The sequence below is a fragment of the Strix uralensis genome, chromosome 3, assembly GCF_047716275.1.
Source record: "Strix uralensis isolate ZFMK-TIS-50842 chromosome 3, bStrUra1, whole genome shotgun sequence".
Taxonomy (NCBI): Eukaryota; Metazoa; Chordata; class Aves; order Strigiformes; family Strigidae; genus Strix; species Strix uralensis.
The window spans coordinates 21,524,146-21,545,748 of NC_133974.1; the positions used below are offsets into that span (position 1 = coordinate 21,524,146).

Here is a 21,603-nt window from a genome sequence, read left to right on the forward strand (position 1 = left end):
AGAAAGTGCAATATGAAGAGTTAAAAGAGAGGCCTACAACCTGTCCTGCATGGACGCAAGGGAAGAAACAGTCTGATACCAGAAGGGGTAAGAAGATAAAGATAGGTACTTAACATACCAGCCATATCTTATCTTCCTTTTCTTCAACTCTTGAAGCTACGACAAGGAAGTTATGAGATAAAAAATGATTGAAGAAACAGAACCTGTGAGAATGTGAGACCCCGTAAAATGTATCATAAAATGCAGATGTCCTGCTGGTTGTTACATATCCAAAAAGAACAAAAGAGGATGCGGTGAAGAACAAGGATATGTGAAATCCTTCAGGAAGTTTTCTCCTCAGGATGGGGAGTTCCTTCTATGAGGATTTTCTCAGCTCACACCCCCCACCTCTCCAGGCCCAGAGCTTCCTCAGCAAATTTTTCTGCATGTGTTTAACATTCCACCAAGTACAGAGATTTCCACTTCAGTTCACACATTCCTCACTTCTCACTGATTGGCAGCGCACTTCCACCTTCACAGTGGTTGTAGGTTGCAGATCATCTTCTGTCTGACTATCTTCCTAGAAATACAGATTTTAAACTGCAGTAGGGACTGCTCCGGCCAAAATTATTTCCAGATGGAATTCCAAAGAAGCATCATACCGAGGTGAGAGAGTGCATTCAGCAGCCCTAATGAGAGATGGTGCTGGATTATGATTAATCACTGAGTCTAACAATATAGGCATCTACATGATAAGGCTAGAACCATGTAGCCTTATGCTGATATGTAAGGACACCGTACAGAAATTCAGACCAACTGCAGTGCCATCACCTAGAACTGGGACACAGAAATTCCTTCTTCCAGTACATGGCAGTCCAAAGTCAAAGAATACTTAACTGAAAATTCTGAAAATTCAGAAAGTACTGAATTTTGATCACTTCCTTACTCACTATTGTTATATATGTCCCACAGCCTTTATTAAAAATCATGAGTATACACATGTCTTGAGAAATAATGTAACAGCTTTTCTGTAAAACTGCAACGGAGCTGGGGTGTCAATCAAAGAACTTTACTACAAGTAGGATTTGCTATATTGTTGGCTATAACATGTATGATTTTCAGGAAAAGTTTTTTACTCAAAAGGTGCCTGTAAAAACTTTAGTTCCAAGTCTTTATAATTTTTAATAGGCTGTTTTATATTCTTAGAAATAGTTGCATTGGTTAAAAAGACTGTAATGCACAAAGTGGAGCAAAAAATGGAGACAATGGAAACATAAGTCAAGAAACCTCAAGAAAGAGAGGAAAAGACATGAATTCGTCCTCCATTGCACCACGTGATGCCGCATTCTCCACTTCCACAAAGCGGAGAAAAGCTGTAATAAGGAACAGGTAGACAGAAAGCAAAAGATTATTTTGAATTAGAAAGAGAGTTTTGAAACAACTTCTTGCATTGCACAGAATCTCACCTTTTCCCAAAAGGACAGGAAGAATGCAGCTATAAAAATTGACTGAGGCATTCCAGTCACTGTCGAGTTTCGTATAAAGACATGTAAGGAACTGAAGGAAGTAATGTCTGAAACATTCATCGACTCAGAAAACCTCAAGGACAAATTGCGGCCTTTGTGATTAGTCTAAGGAATGAATTATCTGCCTAGGGAAGCACAGGGTGTATTTAAGGTTGTATGGCTCTGCTCTCTTGCAGTTGTATAACCAAATTCCTTACATAAGCCTTGAAGGGAGGACACGTAGACTTAGTAAAACCGTATGTTCGGGTTAAGGCCTACAATTTAATTTACGACTATAGCCTTGAAGAAGAGCTAAAAGAGTGGTAACAAAGATAAACAACTGACACCAGATGGAGCTAATGACTGGATAATTGCCCAAGAAACAAAAACGGAGGAAAAGGTGAAGGTGGTAGGGGGAGATCACGACCACCGAATCAATTGGACAAAAGGGTTAATGTACCCCATTCCCCCCCATCACATATGCAGAAGCCACGCTCTACCTTCTGCCAGTCTCTCATGGAAATGAGTTCATGGAATACCTGCCTCTCTTTGTCTAGTATGCTAATTAGCTGATAAGATGAATTTAAAAGGCAACAGAAAACTTTCTGTGTGTGCACCCACCACCCAAGATTACTGGACATGAGACAACGCTAGATCCAGGGGTGGTGATCCAGATTTTTTCACTCTCTTTCTCTTCTTTTTTTTTTTTTTTCCTTTCTATTCTTTTCTTATTGATTTATAGGAGATGACATTGCTTATTATCCTGTTCCAAGTTTAAATTGTTTTCTACCACAAGTAAAACATCTTAACCGGTCATTTGGTGTCATTTCACCTTAATAAGCAGCTTTCCATCATTTACCAGGGGAGGTCCCAACAGATTGGAAATTGGCCCATGTGACACCCATCTATAAGAAGGGTTGGAAGGATGATCTAGGAAATTACAGGCCTGTCAGCTTGACTTTGGTGCCCGGGAAGCTGATGGAGCAGCTCATCCTGAGTAACATCATAAAACACATGCAGGACAACCAGATGATCAGGCCCAGTCAGCATGGGTTTATGACAGGCAGGTCCTGCTTGACAAAACTGATCTCCTTCTACGACAGGGCGACCTGCTTATTGGATGAGGGAAAGGCTGTGGATGTAGTTTACCTTGACTTCAGTAAGGCCTTTGACACCATTTCCCACAGCATTCTCCTGGCGAAACTGGCTGCTCGCGGCTTGGATGGGCACATGCTTTGCTGGGTAAAAAGCTGGCTGGATGGCCGGGCCCAAAGAGTTGCGGTGAACGGAGTTAAAACCAGCTGGCGGCCGGTCACGTGTGGTGTCCCCCAGGGCTTGGTTTTGGGGTCACTCCTGTTTAACATCTTTATTGATGATCTAGATGAGGGGATCGAGTGCACCCTCAGTAAGTTTGCAGAGGACAGACCAAGTTGGGTGGGAGTGTTGATCTGCTCAAGGGTAGGGAGGCTCTGCAGAGAGATCTGGACAGGCTGGAGCGATGGGCTAAGGCCAACTGTAGGAGTTTCAATAAGGCCAAATGCCGGGTGCTGCACTTCAGCCACAACAACCCCCAGCAGCGCTACAGGCTTGGGGAGGAGTGGCTGGAGAGCTGCCAGTCAGAGAGGGACCTCAGGGTGTTGATTGACAGCCGGCTGAACATGAGCCAACAGTGTGCCCAGCTGGCCAAGAAGGCCAATGGCATCCTGGCTTGTATCAGAAATAGCGTGGCCAGCAGGGACAGGGAAGGGATCTTACCCCTGGACTCGGCACTGGTGAGGCCGCACCTCGATTACTGTGTTCAGTTTTGGGCCCCTCACTACAAAAAGGACATTGAATTACTCGAGCGTGTCCAGAGAAGGGCAACGAAGCTGGTGAAGGGTCTGGAGCACAGGTCGTATGAGGAGCGGCTGAGGGAACTGGGGTTGTTTAGTCTGGAGAAGAGGAGGCTGAGGGGAGACCTCATTGCCCTCTACAACTACCTGAAAGGAGGTTGCAGAGAGCTGGGGATGAGTCTCTTTAACCAAGTAACAAGCGACAGGACAAGAGGGAATGGCCTCAAGTTGAGCCAGGGAAGGTTTAGACTGGATATTAGGAAGCATTTCTTTACAGAACGGGTTGTTAGGCGTTGAAATGGGCTGCCCAGGGAGGTGGGAGTCCCCATCCCTGGAGGTGTTTAAGAGTAGAGTCAACATAGCGCTTAGGGATATGGTGTAGTTGGGAACTGTCAATGTTAGATTAATTGGACTAGATGATCTTCAAGATCTTTTCCAACCTAGACGATTCTGTGATTCTGTAATTTAACCTGAGGGGATCACAGAACCATTGTGACTCTCTGGGCTTCCAGTCCAGGTCGTGACAAGACAAAGCAGATCTCTTCACATGCTAGTGAAGATGTGGGACAGCTGCAGAGAATCCTTACTAAATATGGTAAAATAACATATTTTATCAGTTTATCTTATTATAACTGTTTCCATTACTGTAGATCAAAGGGGGGTTTGGGGTTTGGTATTTTGGGAGGGGGGGGGGGGGGTAGGATTGTTTTTTTTCTTTTTTTTTTTTTGGGGGTGGGTTTTTTAGAGCAAAACAAAGTTACTCATTTTATTTTCAAATCCTGCCAACCTAAAGGAGGCTTATACAAAAACTAGAACCAGATTGTTCTCACAGATGCACAAAAGATGAAAGGCAACAGCCACAACTTGCAGCAAAGGAAATTCCAACTGAGCATAGCAACAGGAAATAACTTCACAGTGAAAGCAGTTAAGCATTAGAAGAGGCTTCCCAGAGAGCTGGTAGCATCTCCATCCTTGGAGACATTCTAAATGTGAATGGAAAAAGCCCTCATCAACTTGCCCAAACTTGGAAGCTATCCCCTCTTTGAGCAGTGGGTAGAATTAGATGACCTCGAGAGGTCCCTTTCAATCTGAATTATTACATGATTGATTCTAGCAGGTGACTGTGACAAACCCTGTGGTATTTTATTCTCCAGTGTGTGGTGATCATATTAAATGTGTCTGAATGAAACATATTCAGTCTTGGTATGACTTCACAAGAATCCTCAGGAACTCCTCCACTGAGTCGTAAGATGCTTAATGTGGGACAGGAACTTTCTTTGGCAAGTGGTATGAGAGGACTCAGGACTCAGACTGTTCTCAGACTGACAATACAGATTAAGTCTATGCAGATCATCTACAAATATGGATTCCCAGGGTTACTAATAACATCTATAGGACCCTCTGTCAAGATATGATTACACTTCTTTCTTTTCCTATTAAAAATAAGCTGATTTCTTTCAATTAAAAAGGTATCCTATAACAATGATTTACAGCTAAATCCTGCCAGAACACAGCTGTTCTTTGAGTAATTTCATTTGCATTCACTTTGAGCAACACTTCACATGTTGGCTGGTGTGAATACAAAGATGAACAGTAGAGGTTGGACCCGTCAATATCCCACGTACCATAACTGGAAAAGCTCATGCTTCCATTGCAGTCAGATATTTTGCTCCTGCTACACAAGCTCTCACAATATATACACTTTCAATTTACCAGTCATGACAGTCTGTCATGGCTCCAGATGTAGTAGATTAATTGACATTTTAATAAACGACACATATATTTGTGTCTGATCTACCAATGTTGTGCCATCTTTCTTCTATCCTGTTGGTAAGAGTGCTTACTCTCAGCTGGACTCTTTCCATGTCTCAGGGAGCAATTATTTTGTAGGGATATCCATAGTGTCCTTTGTATTCTTCTGTTCTGCTACATTTATTAGCCTTTTAACTTAAGCTACCTTTTTTATCCTTAATAATAATGGTTTTTTTGTCATGCTGATGAATACTCATATTTATTATTTATTTTGTGATACAAACTTTTAACTGTTCTCAAAGTGACAGCAACACAAGCTTATGATCTTTCATAATAAAGATCCTAAGGAATTACTTGATAGCTATCTTCTAATATCTAGGTCATCTTTCTAGAGCATGGAAAACAAATAAAAAAATGGTTAAATAATGTATTTTCTCCATACAAGTGATCCTAGTTTCAAAAGGAAGAGTCTTTTTTAATCACCCACTTGATGTTTCCAAAAAGACAGAAAATGTTAATTATTAGCTTTTTTAAAATAATGTTGGACTAAAATACCCTACCAGCGATGGCAGAAGAGGCACTGGGCAAACACTAATATTAGAAGTTATCTAGACAGATATTTCCTTGGATTAAAAAAAATTAACTTTCAGACTTTAATGCAGATTCATTCCCTAGAGGTCCTTCTCTGTCCTTATTAGCATCTGAGTTATAAAGAAAAAGCCATAGCACTCTCATCAGGGATTTAAACAGTATTTTCAGGCCCCGTTTCTATTTTTTGATTAAACAAAACAACTAATCTTGCTATTTTTCTTCTCTATTCACCCACCTTGCTTCATTCTGATAAAGTCCAGCTAAGACACAGCTGGTGAAGCTGGACAATTGGGTACCTAGGATGCAAAGGTTTTTGTTATTCTAATTTTATTAGAGTCACATAAATCTCTGAGGAGTCCTCTTCCAGTGCCAGGGGTTTGCATTAGAAATCTATTTGCCTGACCACTGACTAAGTCAGAGATAATTCAGCTCTGTGAGAAGGACTGATTTTGATAAAAAGCCAGATGCGTTTCTTTTGTTTTTCTTACTTTGCAAGTGGAATTAGCAGGAAAGAAAAAATACAGAAATATAATACAAAGTAAAAGAAAAAAAATGCTTATGGAAAGAGGAGAGGCATAAAACTGTGGGCTTACAACCGGAAAAGGATGATAGCAATATATATGAAAGAAACAAGGAATATTAAAGGTGAGGCACTGTATGTAAGAAATTAATTTTAGCATGTGGGATGACAAAAAGTTAAAGTGAAATCATACCTTAATGGAGCTTGAAGTATAAAAATGAATGGCTCCCTCTTTCTCCTTTAACTGTAAATGAATCTCTCCCTGTCGATCATACACTTAATTCATTTCTGTGAGTATTGTTAAACTTTAAATCTGGGGGAAAAAAAATCTTCTGCTAAAAATACATAGAAGATAGTGAAAACACACCATTTCTGTCAATACCTTTGTGTTTGGCTTCTATGAGCATGCACCAATTCTGATGCACCCATACATTCTCCTTTTCCCTATGAATCTGAACATTCCAAACATAATACTAAGTCATGAAGACTTGCTTAGAACGCTTGGGTTTGCCAAGTCTGAAGTTCTGAAATACATCTTAGTGGAAAGATCACATGTTTTATCTCAAAAATATAAAATACATAAATATTATATATAGTAATATATGAATTATTTTTATATATGTAATAGTATGTAATAAAACAATGGAAAAGATTTCCCACAATGGTTCCACTTCCAAAAGGATTTTTACAGAAATTAAAAAGCCATCTTGTCTACTGTGAAAAATTTCAATACTAAGGAAAAGAACAGTTGCCTTTACATTATTTCTTCTATGCACATCTTGAATTTCACAAACCATGCTCTTCTCTCTCATTACTCTACATCCAAGTCCAATACAGCAAGAACTAGTGAAACGGGCTGAACTGCCATTAAATTACAGAAAGCCAGCTTTACACTTTCTCATCAAAGGTGTAGCTGTCTCAGTGCTTAAAAGTAGCACTTAAATGAATGGCAGATGGCTAAATATGAAGCAAGAACAAAACTAGATGATGGCAGTAAAAGGTATTTCATAGTGAGAGCCTTTCATCCTTGGGAATAATCTCTATTGCTGAAAGCCCAACCCACAGCAGTAGCACTAGAATCCCTCCCTGATGTCTTTGCCAGTCCTCATTGTAGCATTCATAACTGGATAGGACTAGCAGAGCTAATTATGCACAGCTGCAAATCCTGTCCTCGGCATTCCTCAGGATCAACGAACCTGTCAGCAAGAGGGAGGCTGGAAGCAAACGCATCCCACAAATGCTGTCCCACAAAACTGTCTGAAGAACAAAGTATTACCACAAGTAGACACAGAACCTTCCTTTTCAATATTTTTCCATTTACATATCCCACCTAAGAAGAAAAGTTACCCAAAAAACATTTTTCTCCTCCTATGTGTTTGAGGTGACTAAAGAAAGAAGGCAAATGAATTATTTCTATTTTTGTTGCAAAAGAACAAGTTTGATGACTGGCCATGTGTAAAATAAAGATTAACTATGAATACCTGAGAAAGAAAAAGTATAGAAAGAGGAGAATAAATCAGTGAGACAATCTGATTGTTTATGACTGCTACAGAATTGACTTTCAAGTTACAATTTTCTATTAATATTTTGAATCACACAGCACAGGGGTGAAAATTTTCTTGAAAAGTGTTTATGTCTTTGGAATTTATCTTGTGTAGCTGTAAAACTTCAGAATTACCAAAAACAGTGCTAGAGAACCATCAGCTATTTCATCCCGATTTCACATTCTGGTTTTGAGCTCCTATATACTAGCAATTTATATACTGTAAAAAAAAGACAGTGTTCATCTTCATGTTACACTCGAATGTGCTTTATATTAAATGCTAGTGCACCAACAGTTTTTATTTGTTTCAAAGTACAGTATAGAAAAAGAAAATATTGCCATGAAGCCATAGTTTAGTCCATTTTTCTCATTAGAGTTTGACAACAGATGTCCACGAGGCTCGAAGATAACATTTTCAGAAAGGGATATCTTGGAGAGGCAAGGGACACAGAAAAACAACAGATCAAAGTCTTAAAATTTAGTTTTCAGAGACTTCAGTCAGAAAACTTAAGGAAAATAAGGAGATAACATTAACAATATTTTCCAGGAAAGGTCAGCTTGGCAGGACTGCCCACACTATCAACAATAGGAGGCGGGAGAAATCCCTTCTGAATGGATTTCATACCTAGAGCCACATAACACTTTGCAACTCAACCTAAATTAGCATCTGAATTATACTTGAAATTCCCTCACTTTTACACATTAACACTAGTTCTATAACCTGGAAAAACTGTCTCCATTTGACACAGTCCCAGGAGTCACTCCTCTCCAAGCTTACCCACTGTGTAATCATTACTGGTCATGAAATACAACCAAGGAGTATCAGCTCATTTTGTACACAGTAGCTGCATGTCCCAGTTCTGCCTCCTCTGCAGGGACTCTTCTTTTCTAGAATTTCTTTCAAAATCCAGCTCCTCAAGTATTATCAGAGCTTGCAGTGCTGTCCTGTCTTCCACCAGGAAATACTATTTAGGGTACCCATAAAACGTAGGAGTAAAATGCACCAAAATCAAATCAACCCAAATCTTGGTATTAAAAGGAAGAGGCAGACCTGGTGGGTTGTTTGAGTATTTTTTTGTACTGTTTTAGTTTGGGGTTTGAGGGAGGGAAGGTGTTTGGCTTTTTAGGTGAGTTGTTTTTTGTTTGGTTTTGCATGTTATTTTTTTCTTTTTTTTCTTTCTTGAGTGATCAAAGAGTGATGGTCAATATATAGATTTAATACAATATTTTCTCAGATGCAGCCAGCCTGTGCTGATTCAATTAAGAAGTAATCTGGGACTATAGGATAGAATTTCAATTCCTTTTCTATCAAAGTTTATACACAAGGCGTTTAGATATCATTGAGTCCAGAGCAGTCATGTATACTTACATGCACAGACACCATATATTGCAGTCACATGATATTTTACTGTGACTGTTGTAATCACAATTTGCATAGAACTTATCAGCACTACCAGCAATGTCTATAGTTAAAAGCTGCAGTTTTTCATGCTTCTCAGTGAAGCAGAAAGTATATGCAAGCTGATGATTTTTGACTGAGGCTTATATTTATTTCAGCAAACCGATGGACATGCCTTTCACTTCACTGAGTGGCCTCCCACTTAGTTGCCAAGTGGTGCAACCTTTATGAACATCTTTAAGTGCATGTCATGTTCCACAGAGTTCCATGGACAAGTTTTGAAACCAGTACATAATGTTTCTAACTACTAAAAGCTATTTCAAACTATTTTTTGTATGCTATTAAACAATTTATATTAATATTTACTGTGGCAGGAATGAAGCATGATTTTGTGTTATATAGGCAAACTCTCTGTCTCTGACATACATATGTATATATAGATACCCACTACATACTTTTTTGGCTCCTCATTCTTCGCAGAGTATCACAAACTCACTTAATGTCCCCTAGTGCCAGATTGTATGTTTACATGACATGCAATACAGCAAGCAGACAGAAAGGCTCCTCCTTGGCCCTCTCTGAGGAGGCTGCCATGAATTGTTCACTCTAGCAAATACCAGCACAGTTCATGAAATTTATTTTATTCAGTAAAATTTGGGATACCTACACTTATTTTTAAGAGGAACACTGTTTATATGAGAAAATAAAATACACTATTTGGGGATGTCCACAACGTAGACATCACTGCTGTGCTGCTTATGCAAAATACCACCAGTTTTTCCAGTGACATTATTAAATGGTAATACAGAAGATTCCTCCATAGCTTAGGGGCACCACATGTTTTGAAAAAGTAGCATAACTGAATTTTGGGGAAAAAAAAGCACCACATATGTGCTGGCACTGATTAAGCCCCATCTGTGCCTCAGTGAGAATTAAAGTGAAATAAGTGTTTGTCAAGGGTTGTCTCAGTCAGCTCTATGCCCTTGAACAGGCATCCTGTCAATACTTGATACACAAATGAAGAAAACTCTGGTTTATCAGTTCACTCTTAAAAAGCTTTCAATGGGAAATACTTTTTTTTTTTTCTTCATTTAATGGCCTAACAATATTTGTTGGAAGAATGCTGTAACCTCAGTATTTATAGACATTTTCTCTCTTGTTAAGGTTACATACGTCGTAGTAAAGGACATATAGCACTGACCAAAAAAACCCCATTTTTATACACAAGTATGTAAATATGCACAAAAAACCCAACTAATCGTTACACTTATTTCTAATACTCAAGAAAATCTCTTGCACTCCAGTACCATAAACTGATCTCTGCAGAAGACATTAAAGTGCACAGTCAAAAGCACAGATATAGAAGCACTTACATTTGCACTGTGATCACTTCCACTAACACAGATGACATCTTGTTTTTGAATTGTCAATACCTCTTTTGTAAGCTTCAGTCGGATGTCATAAGCATTTTCGGATACTTCATCATATAACAATGCAATACCAGTTTTAGTCTGCAAAAGCAAGGCACAGAAACAAAAATTTAAGAATATGAACATTTCATAATGATACTTAACAACCTCTATCCCATTCAATACATAAAATGCATATAAATGAGCATTGTTTACAGAAAGTAGAAAACTGGTCTGCTTTTCCATTTTCAAATGGATTAGACATAAAAAGCCTCTTCTGAACTGTAAAATACAGTCTAAATGGTCTTTGAAGTAGACATTAATATGTAAAGAAAAAATAAAATAATATTCTCAATGTACTGTTCCACAAAGGAGTATTGCCATTGAATTATGTCCTATTTGTTTTTAATTGTACAACTTACGACGCTGTATCAGAAGCAGATAGGTATGTATAAATGTATCTGAACACATTTTCCAGTTTCAGCAAGAAGTGGGAAGAGACATTCCTTCCACACTGCCAGAAAAAGACCTGTACCTTTCATAGACACTGCCTTTAAGATATAGAGTTCTATTACAGTAGAAAATTATGTTTTCACATCATAAACCACACAAATAAATGCAGGTGTTACAGAATTTCTATTTGTTTAGGTCAAGATGGGCATATATTTCTGAAGTTACATCATCACTGGACTAGTAACTAGTAAACTTGATAGGATAGTCAAGTATTTGCTATAAACAATTTTTTTTCTGTGAGTAGTAGAAAAGAAATCCTATTTTGATTTTGGTTTATTTACTTACACACAAATTTCCCACTAATATTCAGTCAGATATTTCCTTAGGCAAAAACTGTAGAATTAGGACATCCAGATCCTCCTCTAGCTGGAGGTGAGACCAGATTTCCATAATTGTAATGGGATACAGACATCAACCACGCCAGCAGACATCCACACGTAGGTATCTTCAGCTTGAAATGGATCTTGCCAAAGGTTTACAGTGGAGAAATACACATCTAGGACAACCATTTAGATTCTGTCAAGACAGGGGTGAGCAACAGACACCTCTGAAGCATGATTTACCTGATCTCTTTTACACACCCATCTAGAAGGGAACAAAGTGCATCATATCTCTCTACTTTGACTTAAAAAATAAATAACAACTCAGACACAAGTGTCTAATTCTGGGCAAATAAATCTTGTGCTTAGTGTTTGCTGGGAATGCCTAAAGGAAATAAAGTTCAGTGAGGGTGTAAAGTCATAATCATTCTCACTTATTTGGAAACCAAAATTTCTTCATTTTCCCGAGGTTTTGAAATTTTTAGATTTCCAGTGTGTGTGGATGTTTTATCAACACAATTTTGTGAATGAAAACATATGAAAACTGTGCCAACACTTAAAAGCCATGCTGCACAACAGCAAGTATTTTCAAACAATGGAACATCTGCGTTGAAAAACCTCTCTCCCTGCATTTTGCTGCAGTTCAGAGGTTGTGCATCGCTATCCCACCTGGACTGGCAACCGCTGTTGCTTTTGCTGACGTACGAGAGCATGCTTTACAGAAACACTGAGAGAACAGAGCTCTAGAGTGCTCTTTATACAGCCTAAACCCAGAACATTTCTCTGGCTAGTAATTGTTACATATGTTTAGAACTAACACAATGAAAAAAACCCTGAACTTTCATTTGTAACAGATGATCAAGTAACAAATGAAATATGCAGAGCAACTGATTAAATAGCTTAGTATTTTCCAGCACACTACTTAAATTGAAAGTCTCACTGAAGCTCATATATTCCTATTAAAATCCAATACGTACCTCACACTCCATCTAACTCCTGATGTGATCCAAGATGACATGCAGCAATACCTTACTTGCTTTCAGAATCAATAAGATTAATCTAGATTTCTCTCGGTCTTTCAAGTTGGCTTTTTTTCAACCATTATAAATGGCTCTGAATCAGAGTTTAGCACAGTCCCTTGTTCTCTCTTTGTGTTAAAGAGATGGCAAACGTAGCTCCAGTGGGCAAATCCCAGTCAAGACGAAGTGCTACTTCAAACAAGGATCTTTTAATGATAACTTAGTCTTTGCATGTACATGTATATCCAGCATTTTAACTATGCTATGTTTTTCTTGATTTCTCATTTTAAAATTGCCTATACAGCAGCCATTCTAATAACTGGTATCAGAAAGTAAGGACTGAAAAGCAGAAATAACTCCCCAGAACATTGTGGTATTGTTACAGATTATATACCAAATTCACATACGTTCTGTAATAAAAAAACCATGTGGCAAGTGCATGGGGAGTTGAAATCTCAATAGGATTTAAGTGCTTACAGTGAAAGCTAGGGAATTATAAATTTAAAATTACTTGGGCAGATGAGGAAATTAAATGTTGATTTTTATATCTCTGACAGTTTTTTAGACACTGGACTCAGGAAGAGGGTTGTGTAGTGTGCATGTCCACGTGTGTGGTGGGAGATCAGCAGCACAAGCATCACAGTAACTTAGTCAAAGCATTGGACACTGTCCCACACAACATCCTTGTCTCTAAATTGGAGAGACTGGCATTTCACAGATGGGCCACTCAGTGGATAATAAATGGGCTGCATGGTCACACTCAAAGAGTTGTAATAGATGCCTCGATGTCCAAGTGGAGAGCAGTGTCCAAGTGGAGAGCAGTGACAAGCAGCATTCCTCAGAGGTCAGTACTGGGACCGGTGCTCTTTGTTGGTTACATGAAGAGTGGGATTGAGTGCACCCTCAACAAGTTTGCCAACAATACCAAGCTGTGTGGTGCGGTCGATATGCTGGAGGGAAGGGATGCCATCCAGAGGGACCTGAACAGGCCTGAGAGGTGGGCCATGCAAACGTCACGAAGTTGAACAAGGCCAAGTGCAAGGTCCTGTACATGGGTCAAGGAAAACCCAAACACTAATACAGGCTGGGTGATGAGTGGATTGAGAGCAGCCCTGAAGAGAAGGACTTGAGGGTGTTGGCTGATGAGATGTTCAACATGACCCGGCAATGTGCACTTGCAGCCCAGAAAGCCAACCATATCCTGGGCTGCATCAAGACAAGCGTGGCCAGCAGGTTGCGGGAGGTGATTCTCCCCCTCTACTCTGCTCTTGTGTGACCCCACCTGGAGTACTGTGTCCAGCTCTGGGGTCCCAGAAAGACATGGACCTGCTGAAGCTAGTCCAGAGGAGGCCACGAAGATTATCAGGAGGCTGGAGCTCTTCCTGTAGGAGGACAGGCTGAGAGAGTTGGGGTTGTTCAGCCTGGAGAAGAGAAGGCTCCAGGGAGATCTTATAGTGGCCTTCCAGTACTTAAAGGGGGCCTACGGGAAAGATGGGGAGGGACTCTTTATCAGGGAGTGTAGTGATAGGATGAGGGGTAATGGTTTTAAACTGAAAGAGGGTAGATTTAGATTAGATAGAAGGAAGAAATTCTTTACTGTGAGGGTGTTGAGGCACTAGAACAGGTTGCCCAGAGAAGTTGTGAATGCCCCCTCCCTGGCAGTGTTCAAGGCCAGGTTGGACGGGGCTTTGAGCAACCTGGTCTGGTGGAAGGTGTCCCTGCCCATGGCAGGGGGGTTGGAAGTAAATAATCTTTAAGGTCCCTTCTAATCCAAACCACGCTATGATTCTAGTCACTGCTCTGTTTTTGAAAGAAAAAAAACCCTGAAACCTACACTTTCTCAAGCAAGCTCAAAAAATATCAGCATCACAGTGAAGAAAACATCATTGTCTAGAAGGAACTAGAATTGTAGATGAATCCTTTTATCAGCTTTATGGTTCACTAAAGGCAGGTCCCTAGCCAGTGTACTTGATTGAAAGCACTCCCCAATTCAGCATAATGTTTTGGGGCCCGACTCAAAATACCATAACTCTTTCAATGCACTGTATCTGCAACCTAAAGCTCACAGCTGCAAATGCTGTTTCAAAGTAGGCATTTCTAAGCCAAAATTTGGTATTACTGGCATAAAATACTTGTCTTCACAGCTGTAAGTTCTATTTTGTAAAAGCTTGCAAAAAAATGAGGCAGAGTTTAAAAGTGGTGTTGAGGTGTACTAGGTTTCCTATAGAAACTATTTACTTTTTTATATCCATTTGTTTCTTAAATGCATTAGAGTAATATTTGCCAGGCTTTTCATGCTAGTAACTGTTTGAAGAGAGGCAGAAAACATTAAAACCTCTTACACAGATGATCATAAAATTCAGGTGAGATTCATAATAAAATCATAATATATTGGTATGCATTCAGAGCAGATAGTGTACATGCAGTGCAATTTACTATTTTGATTTAAACTGTGAAGTTCTCAGTAATTCCAAACCTCTCTCTTATTCCCTCTGCCTAAGTGTATCTTAGCAATTGTGATCACTACTGTTGCCAAATAAATGGAGCATTAGTGTCATAGACCCTTATAAAAAGGGATCATCTGGAGTTTCCCCCACTTTATCTAAAAAATCCTCTGCATTGAATTACATTGGTCCTCCAGCAGAAATCACCATTTACTGATCTTCAGCCTTAATATATCCATAGCTTCAATTTTTAACTGCTAAAATCCTTTTATAAATTACCTTCTTCATTTGTAAATAAAATTCTTTAAGCACCATATTTGAACTTTTTTTTCCAACTGAAATACCACATTGTATTTCCATGCAAATATTTTATCAGCAATATTTACACCTCAGAGTTCTAGTGATCAAATTCTCCAGTGGAATTTCATTTTTTTTTTTTTTCATGGAAATAACTCTGTTGAAATTATGCATCCATGGTATAGTGATGGTTGGAACACTTCCTGAAGACATACGAGAATCGGAGTCACTGATTTTTATCCTACATCTCTTCAGATTAGGCAGAAAGAGAACTTCAGGCGGTCCCACATAGCCCGTGCTCTGACGGGTAAGTTACAGTAGGCTCAAATTTACTCTCTGTCTCATAACTGGTTTGACATGTTTTCTACACCACATATACTATCATGATCAAAAGACAAAGACATTTTTTCAGAGCAGGAAAGAGTTCAAATTTAAAATAGCCTTGACTAATAAAAATAAAGATTTTAAAAATTAGATGAAGTGTAACAGAAATAAAAAAAAAGCAAGGTGCTACACTCTAGGAAGAACAGTCACTTGCATGGAAGAAGAAATGCTTTTCTTCACAATTTCTTCAGGAAAGGAAACAGGTAGGTAAGCAGTGAGGATTGACAGCAAAATATTGGCTTCAATATCTTGCTGTTGCAATAAAGGCAAACAGATATTTTGGCTGCTCTCCTTCAGGCTTTTTCGTACCGATTTGCTTTTTCTCACTCTCACAAGACAGTGCCCAAATGTAAACACAGTTCTTCAGATGGGTAGTACAGAAGGTTCCTTAACACTCCTGAATGTGAAGGAGGAATAATTTCATGCCCATGAAGCAATCTATCACCATGTTGCATTTAATACATCCCAGTATACTTTCCTTTTATACACTATTATGTCAGCATTGATTCATGGCTACACTACATAGAAGAGGTAATGAACTGAAAAGGGTCATGAGAAATACAAAAAAAATTACAAGTGATCTGGAAAATAGGACCTGTAAGTAATTCTGAACAAATTCAGGATAAAGGAGGACATAATTACAGTTTTAAGTACTTCAAAATGTATTGCAAAGACAAATGGAAAAATCAGGTAAGAAAATAATTCATAAATCTTCTCCTCTAACATATTCCAGCTACAAGGAATCTGAAGTCCTTGAACAGATTTCTGGGACAGGTCACGGACATCCATCGCTAAGGGATGCTGAGAGAAAACTGAACAAACATCTGCCCAAATGGTACAGGTACTAATCCTCTCACAGGGCAAAATCCCAGACAAGAGAATTTATTTCAGATATATGTCTCTGACACTAATATTCAGAATTATGTGACTTCTTGCATATGACTGAACCTCTGCATCCAGGAGAAAGCCTGACTGGCTTTAGAAGGACATTTGCACTGAACAACTTGCAACTGACACAGAAGAGACGAAAAATAACTATTAAAGACCTGAAGAAGTTTATCATTCGGGGGCCTTAACAATGGATGAGTGATATTTACAATAAAATTTGCTAATAATCATAATTTTTATAACACTTGATCTGAAGGAAGACCATACCCTAAGAAGAACTGCACCTTTGTCTTTCATGACCAGAACATAATTCCAGGCTTAAGGGGCCTTGAGTGAGAACAGAAATACAGGCTTTTCAGTGGACTAGTATGGGACAAATGGGTAAGGACAGCAGATACATAGTAAGAGCGATAACACAGCTGTAGAACACAGAAAATTAACGATCCCATTAGCACCGTAGCACACAAAGAACTATTCATTAAAACTAAAAGCAGATACAAGACAATTGATTATAACTTTCTGAAATTAGTTATATGGAGCTGCCCACCCATGCACCAACCATTGTGAAGAGCCTGGTTCCACCTTCTTGATATCCTCCTTGTTGACGTGGAAAGCTATCTTTAGGTCCTACAGAAGCCTCTTCTAGGCTGAACAAGCCTAGCTCCCTCACAGAGAAAGTGCTTCCAGACCCAAACAGCTTGACAGCTCCGCAATGAACTTGCTCCAGGTTATCAATGTCTTTTTTGTACTGGGGGAACCAACACTGCATGCAGTATTCTAGATGCAGTCTAGCAAGTGTTGAGTAAAGAGGGATAATCCCTTCCCTTGACCCCCTGGCTGTGCTCCTCCTAATACAGCCCAAGATGCTGTTGACTTCTCTGCTGTCAGGGCTCACTGCTGGCTCTACTGCCCACCATCACCAGCATCATGACCATCCAATGTCCATGTACAGAAGGACGCAGCAATGCCATTTCATCCATTAGGCCCACCAGTCCTGCTTACACCATCTCAGAGCCTAAGGGTCAGGACTATGATGGACACACCTACAGTTGTGGCAGGGGCTACAACTCCCATTTCACCCCCTCCACAAGCATGCAGACACGCAGCCCACCACCAGCTGCTTCCACCTCGCCTCTCAACAAGGAGAGCCACCGCAGCAGGGACCACAGCACCAACATCTTGCTGCACTGTTGCAGCTGATGAAACTTGTGGCTGTCCCAGCGGCCCAGCCCTTCAGCTTTCATCTGTGTTTGAAGGGAAATATTTTAAAATAGTTTGAAGGTAAATATTCCAAATTAAAGTAAAACCAAAGTTAAGTCTGAATTTCATTCCAGTTGGAAGCAACTGCCAATGTTAATTTTTAACAGTGGATTATTTTCAATATCACAAAATTAACAAAAAAACCCCTCTTTTAATCTAGAATAACATTCAACCAAAACAACTTGATAGCTGCCTAACTTTTAAGATGTACTTGGATCATATGCACCTTCTTTCAGCTCCTACTTAAAACAAGCAAACACTCAAGCCAAACTCACCAAAAATTAAGGAAAAAAATCCCTAACTGCTTTGTAGCCTCAATAAGTATGCAGCTAGTAAGAAGTACTTATCTTTGTTTTACTATTTTTTAAATACTCTTGAGCATTTCAAGATTGACATTAGACAGTGCATTTTTAGTAGAGCTGTAACCCCGTTTCATAGTGTTCACAATTGCTGTTCTCAGTTAGTGAAGATGATCACAAATTCCCAAATACCCATTGTACAGAGGTGATTCACATTCACAACAGAGCCAGTGGAATATTCCAGGGTAGCTGAATTAAGACCAAAAGATACTGAATTATAACATACTGTAAATTTTCAATTCAGTATATAGTAAGAATCAGCATCAGAAATAAAGATGGTCAAGAACAGATATTTAAGATATATTTGAGTGCATTTTTCCCAAAAGCACAGATTATATCTGAAATACGCACCTTTGAAATTACTGTTTTCATAAAGATTGTTCTTATTTTTTTTACATCTGCATTTATGAATTACAGTATTATGGACTGACCTTTCACTACATACAATTGTAAAAGGTATATTAGCATTACAAGTATTTAGAAGATTTTAACTGCAGCGTGGCAATATCACTTACTAGCAATTCAGAACAGAATTTTTCCTAAATTTTTAAGTGGCATATAGAAATCTACAAGCAAAAATATTAACTCAAGGTAAGAGAAGTGTGAAAAGAATCTCTCAAAATACAAAATTTAAGTCTGTTCTGTTGCTTACATCATAACCTGTCCACCAAAAGCCCTGTTAAAAATAGCCTTAGGGGTAGATTGTTGGGATTTTCTGGTAATGACATTAGCCTTGCAAGAAAAGTGATTAACAGCTGGCTCTCAATCTATGTGATCTTAATCATTAGAAAGTAAACACTAATGTCTTGTTTAATTACTGCAAGCTCAGTGTGTCATGGGCTAATTAGATATGATTGATTATTGTCATCCTCATGCACCTCTCAAAACATCAGACACAAATATTTGAATCCTGTAATGCATGTTTGGAAAATGAACTTTCAGAATGTCACATTGAATAAAAATTGCCTGCTTAAAAATTCTAATCAATGCTAAATAATAGTGCCAGATAGTTGAATATATTAGAATACAGAGTCTATCCCAGAAAACAGCCAATGCACAAACTATTAGAAAAATTGCCTAGTTTTATTTTGATTTAGATAATATCTTTAAGTAAATTGTTTGCTTATTAGTACACCTCATTTTTCAGTCAACTGGACAGTAACACAGAATTAAATAGCCTAAGAATATAAAGATGTTCCTGTGCTTACAGCAGGTTCGTGCCAGTTAAAAAAGAAAGCATAAATTTCACGTCAAACTAAACCACTTAGCAATAGACAAAAAAGACCAGAAGAACATTCTCTCTCGAAATTATTTAAGAAACAACTAAGAGATTCTCAGAAAATTAATGTGATCATTTCTATTACTGGTACCATGTAGTTTACCCTAGTAGGACTTCAGCTGATTCATAGACGTTCCTGTTGATATATCAGAAGGTAAATGAAGAACTGGGAGTATAATTTTAAAAATCCACCCATTTTCTTAATCTAGAATAATCAAGTATGGGCAATATAAAGGCATTATGATTTTTGTAATGGAACAGCAGGTTCGGATTAATCCCACTCTTGCTATTCTTCCCCTTTACAGTGATACAGCTCCACCACATTCATTCTTTTTTAAGCTTTTGCATGAAATTGGTTTTTGTGTTCTGCCAAAACCACCTAAGCAAAGCCATATCTAACTGCTTAATTTCTGAATAAGGTAGGTGTAAATAGCTTCTTTCTAAATTTAAAGTTGCAAAATTAAATTCTATGGTTTCATCACCCTAATGCAAATTCTGCAATGGCAAACAAATCCATACCACCATTATAGTAAGAACTTCTCATACTGTATTGCTTTCTAGTGCTACTGGACATGGCAAGATTTAGGCAAAGATTAATCACAGGCACACAAGAGGATTTAAAATAGAGTTCCTAAGTATTAAAGTAAGTCTAGGGGGAAAAAAAAAAAAAAAAAAGAAAAAGAAAAAGCCTCACTACTTTTACTTACATCTGTAGTTATTGTTTTTACAGGTCAGTTGCTCAGATAAACCCAGATGTTGAAAGTGAAAATCCTTTTAGCCATGCATTTGGCTGCTAGCTTGGAAAGGAACGAGACAGTCCAATTTCATGCTTTATCCAAAGACTTAATGGCTTGTTTAAGTTTAACCTCGGTTAAGCCTTCTTCTAGTCTTGGCTACAACTCTCAAATGTAATTGCAATGGTCAGCAACTTTTTAATACTTTATTTATTTAGTGAACAAAACATTCCTGAAGTACATTAAACTGGCTTGAAACTCTGCGTATGGGGGATAACTTAGTGATAAGAAAACAACATTTTAATGACCGAATAAAGGAAAACAGAATTTAGAGGCATTATAGAGGAAAAAAGTGTAAGATGAAAAAAAAAAACAAACCACTGGATTAACTTTATCAGGCGCTACAGGAAGTAGTGGAATTGGCAGAGAATGGCCAAGAAAGCAGCCAGGCAGAATGATGGTAAGTTTCTAAGAAGTTATGCTTTAGATGGCAATCTCGTATTCAAAAGTAAAAATCAGAGCAGCAGCTAGACTGCCATTATTAAAAGGTGGAGAAGAGTCTAATTTATAAAATGATTGCATATCATGCCATGAAAAAAGATGGAAGAATCTGTTTACACCTAAATTCCAAACCCAAAGTGTTCTGTTACAAGAATACATGACTGACAAACACCTACAGTTACATACTGTTCTGAAGGGAAGTTCGTTAGGAATAATGTTGATAGAAAAAATCCAGAAGTGATACATGCATATACAATTTGTATATAGTTGATTAATATGTTATAAACTTTACAAAGAACGGACTTTTTCAACTGGATATATAAGATTTCAATCAATTAGTTTCTGGGCTTGCTGGGACTTCTCAACAGAACTTCCTGAATCTATAATCATTGTATCAGTTAGTGGTAAGCACGCAAAGACAGGCCAGTCTCAACTGAACTTTCTGCAACAAGAAAGCTTTCAAATAAGCAACTATTATATTAAACCACTGTTAAATGTAAGTCACTTACATAATCTTTTATAATCAAGCCTGAACTAAAAAGTAGTGTTGAGAATCAACTATAAATAGATAGATGTTCACAAAATGCAGAAGCTGGAAAAATACCTGCAAATATCAGAGATGGAAAATAAAACTCAACTCCAACTAGGAAAAAAAGTACTAAAGCTTACTGCTGCAGACAAAAACTAAAGAAACGAAGAAATAACCAGATTCAAGATCTTAAACAGGTATCCTTCAGAAATTGGAAGCTTATAAAAATATCAGAAAAGAAACAGGAAATCTGGGAACAACTAAAGTTTTTCTAGAATACCCAGTAATGGAGGAAGAATTACAGGTAATGTAAGTATTGAAAATTAAGTGATTTTTTGGAATTAGACTTCTTCAGATGAAGCTTTATTATGATGAATAATATTTATTCTAAACCACTCTGGAAAGGCAACAAAAACATATAATCAGAGGTGGCAAGTGGACATATATGTTCTACTCTAATTTTAAAAACTATAAATGGTCTAAGATGAATAAATGTTTCTCCAGAACTCAAAGAAACTCCTCTTCTTCAAGCATACACAGTTTCAT

At 38.2% G+C, this 21,603-nt stretch overlaps 1 protein-coding gene across 1 annotated transcript in view; it reads right to left on the reverse strand.

Annotated features, from left to right (window-relative positions):
* SNTG2 (syntrophin gamma 2) overlaps positions 1-21,603 on the reverse strand; it is a 293,650-nt gene that overhangs the window by 167,953 nt on the left and 104,094 nt on the right. The window contains exon 2 of the mRNA XM_074864709.1: positions 10,495-10,632. Coding sequence (XP_074720810.1) covers positions 10,495-10,632 — 138 coding nt within the window. The remainder of the gene's footprint in view (positions 1-10,494; positions 10,633-21,603) is intronic.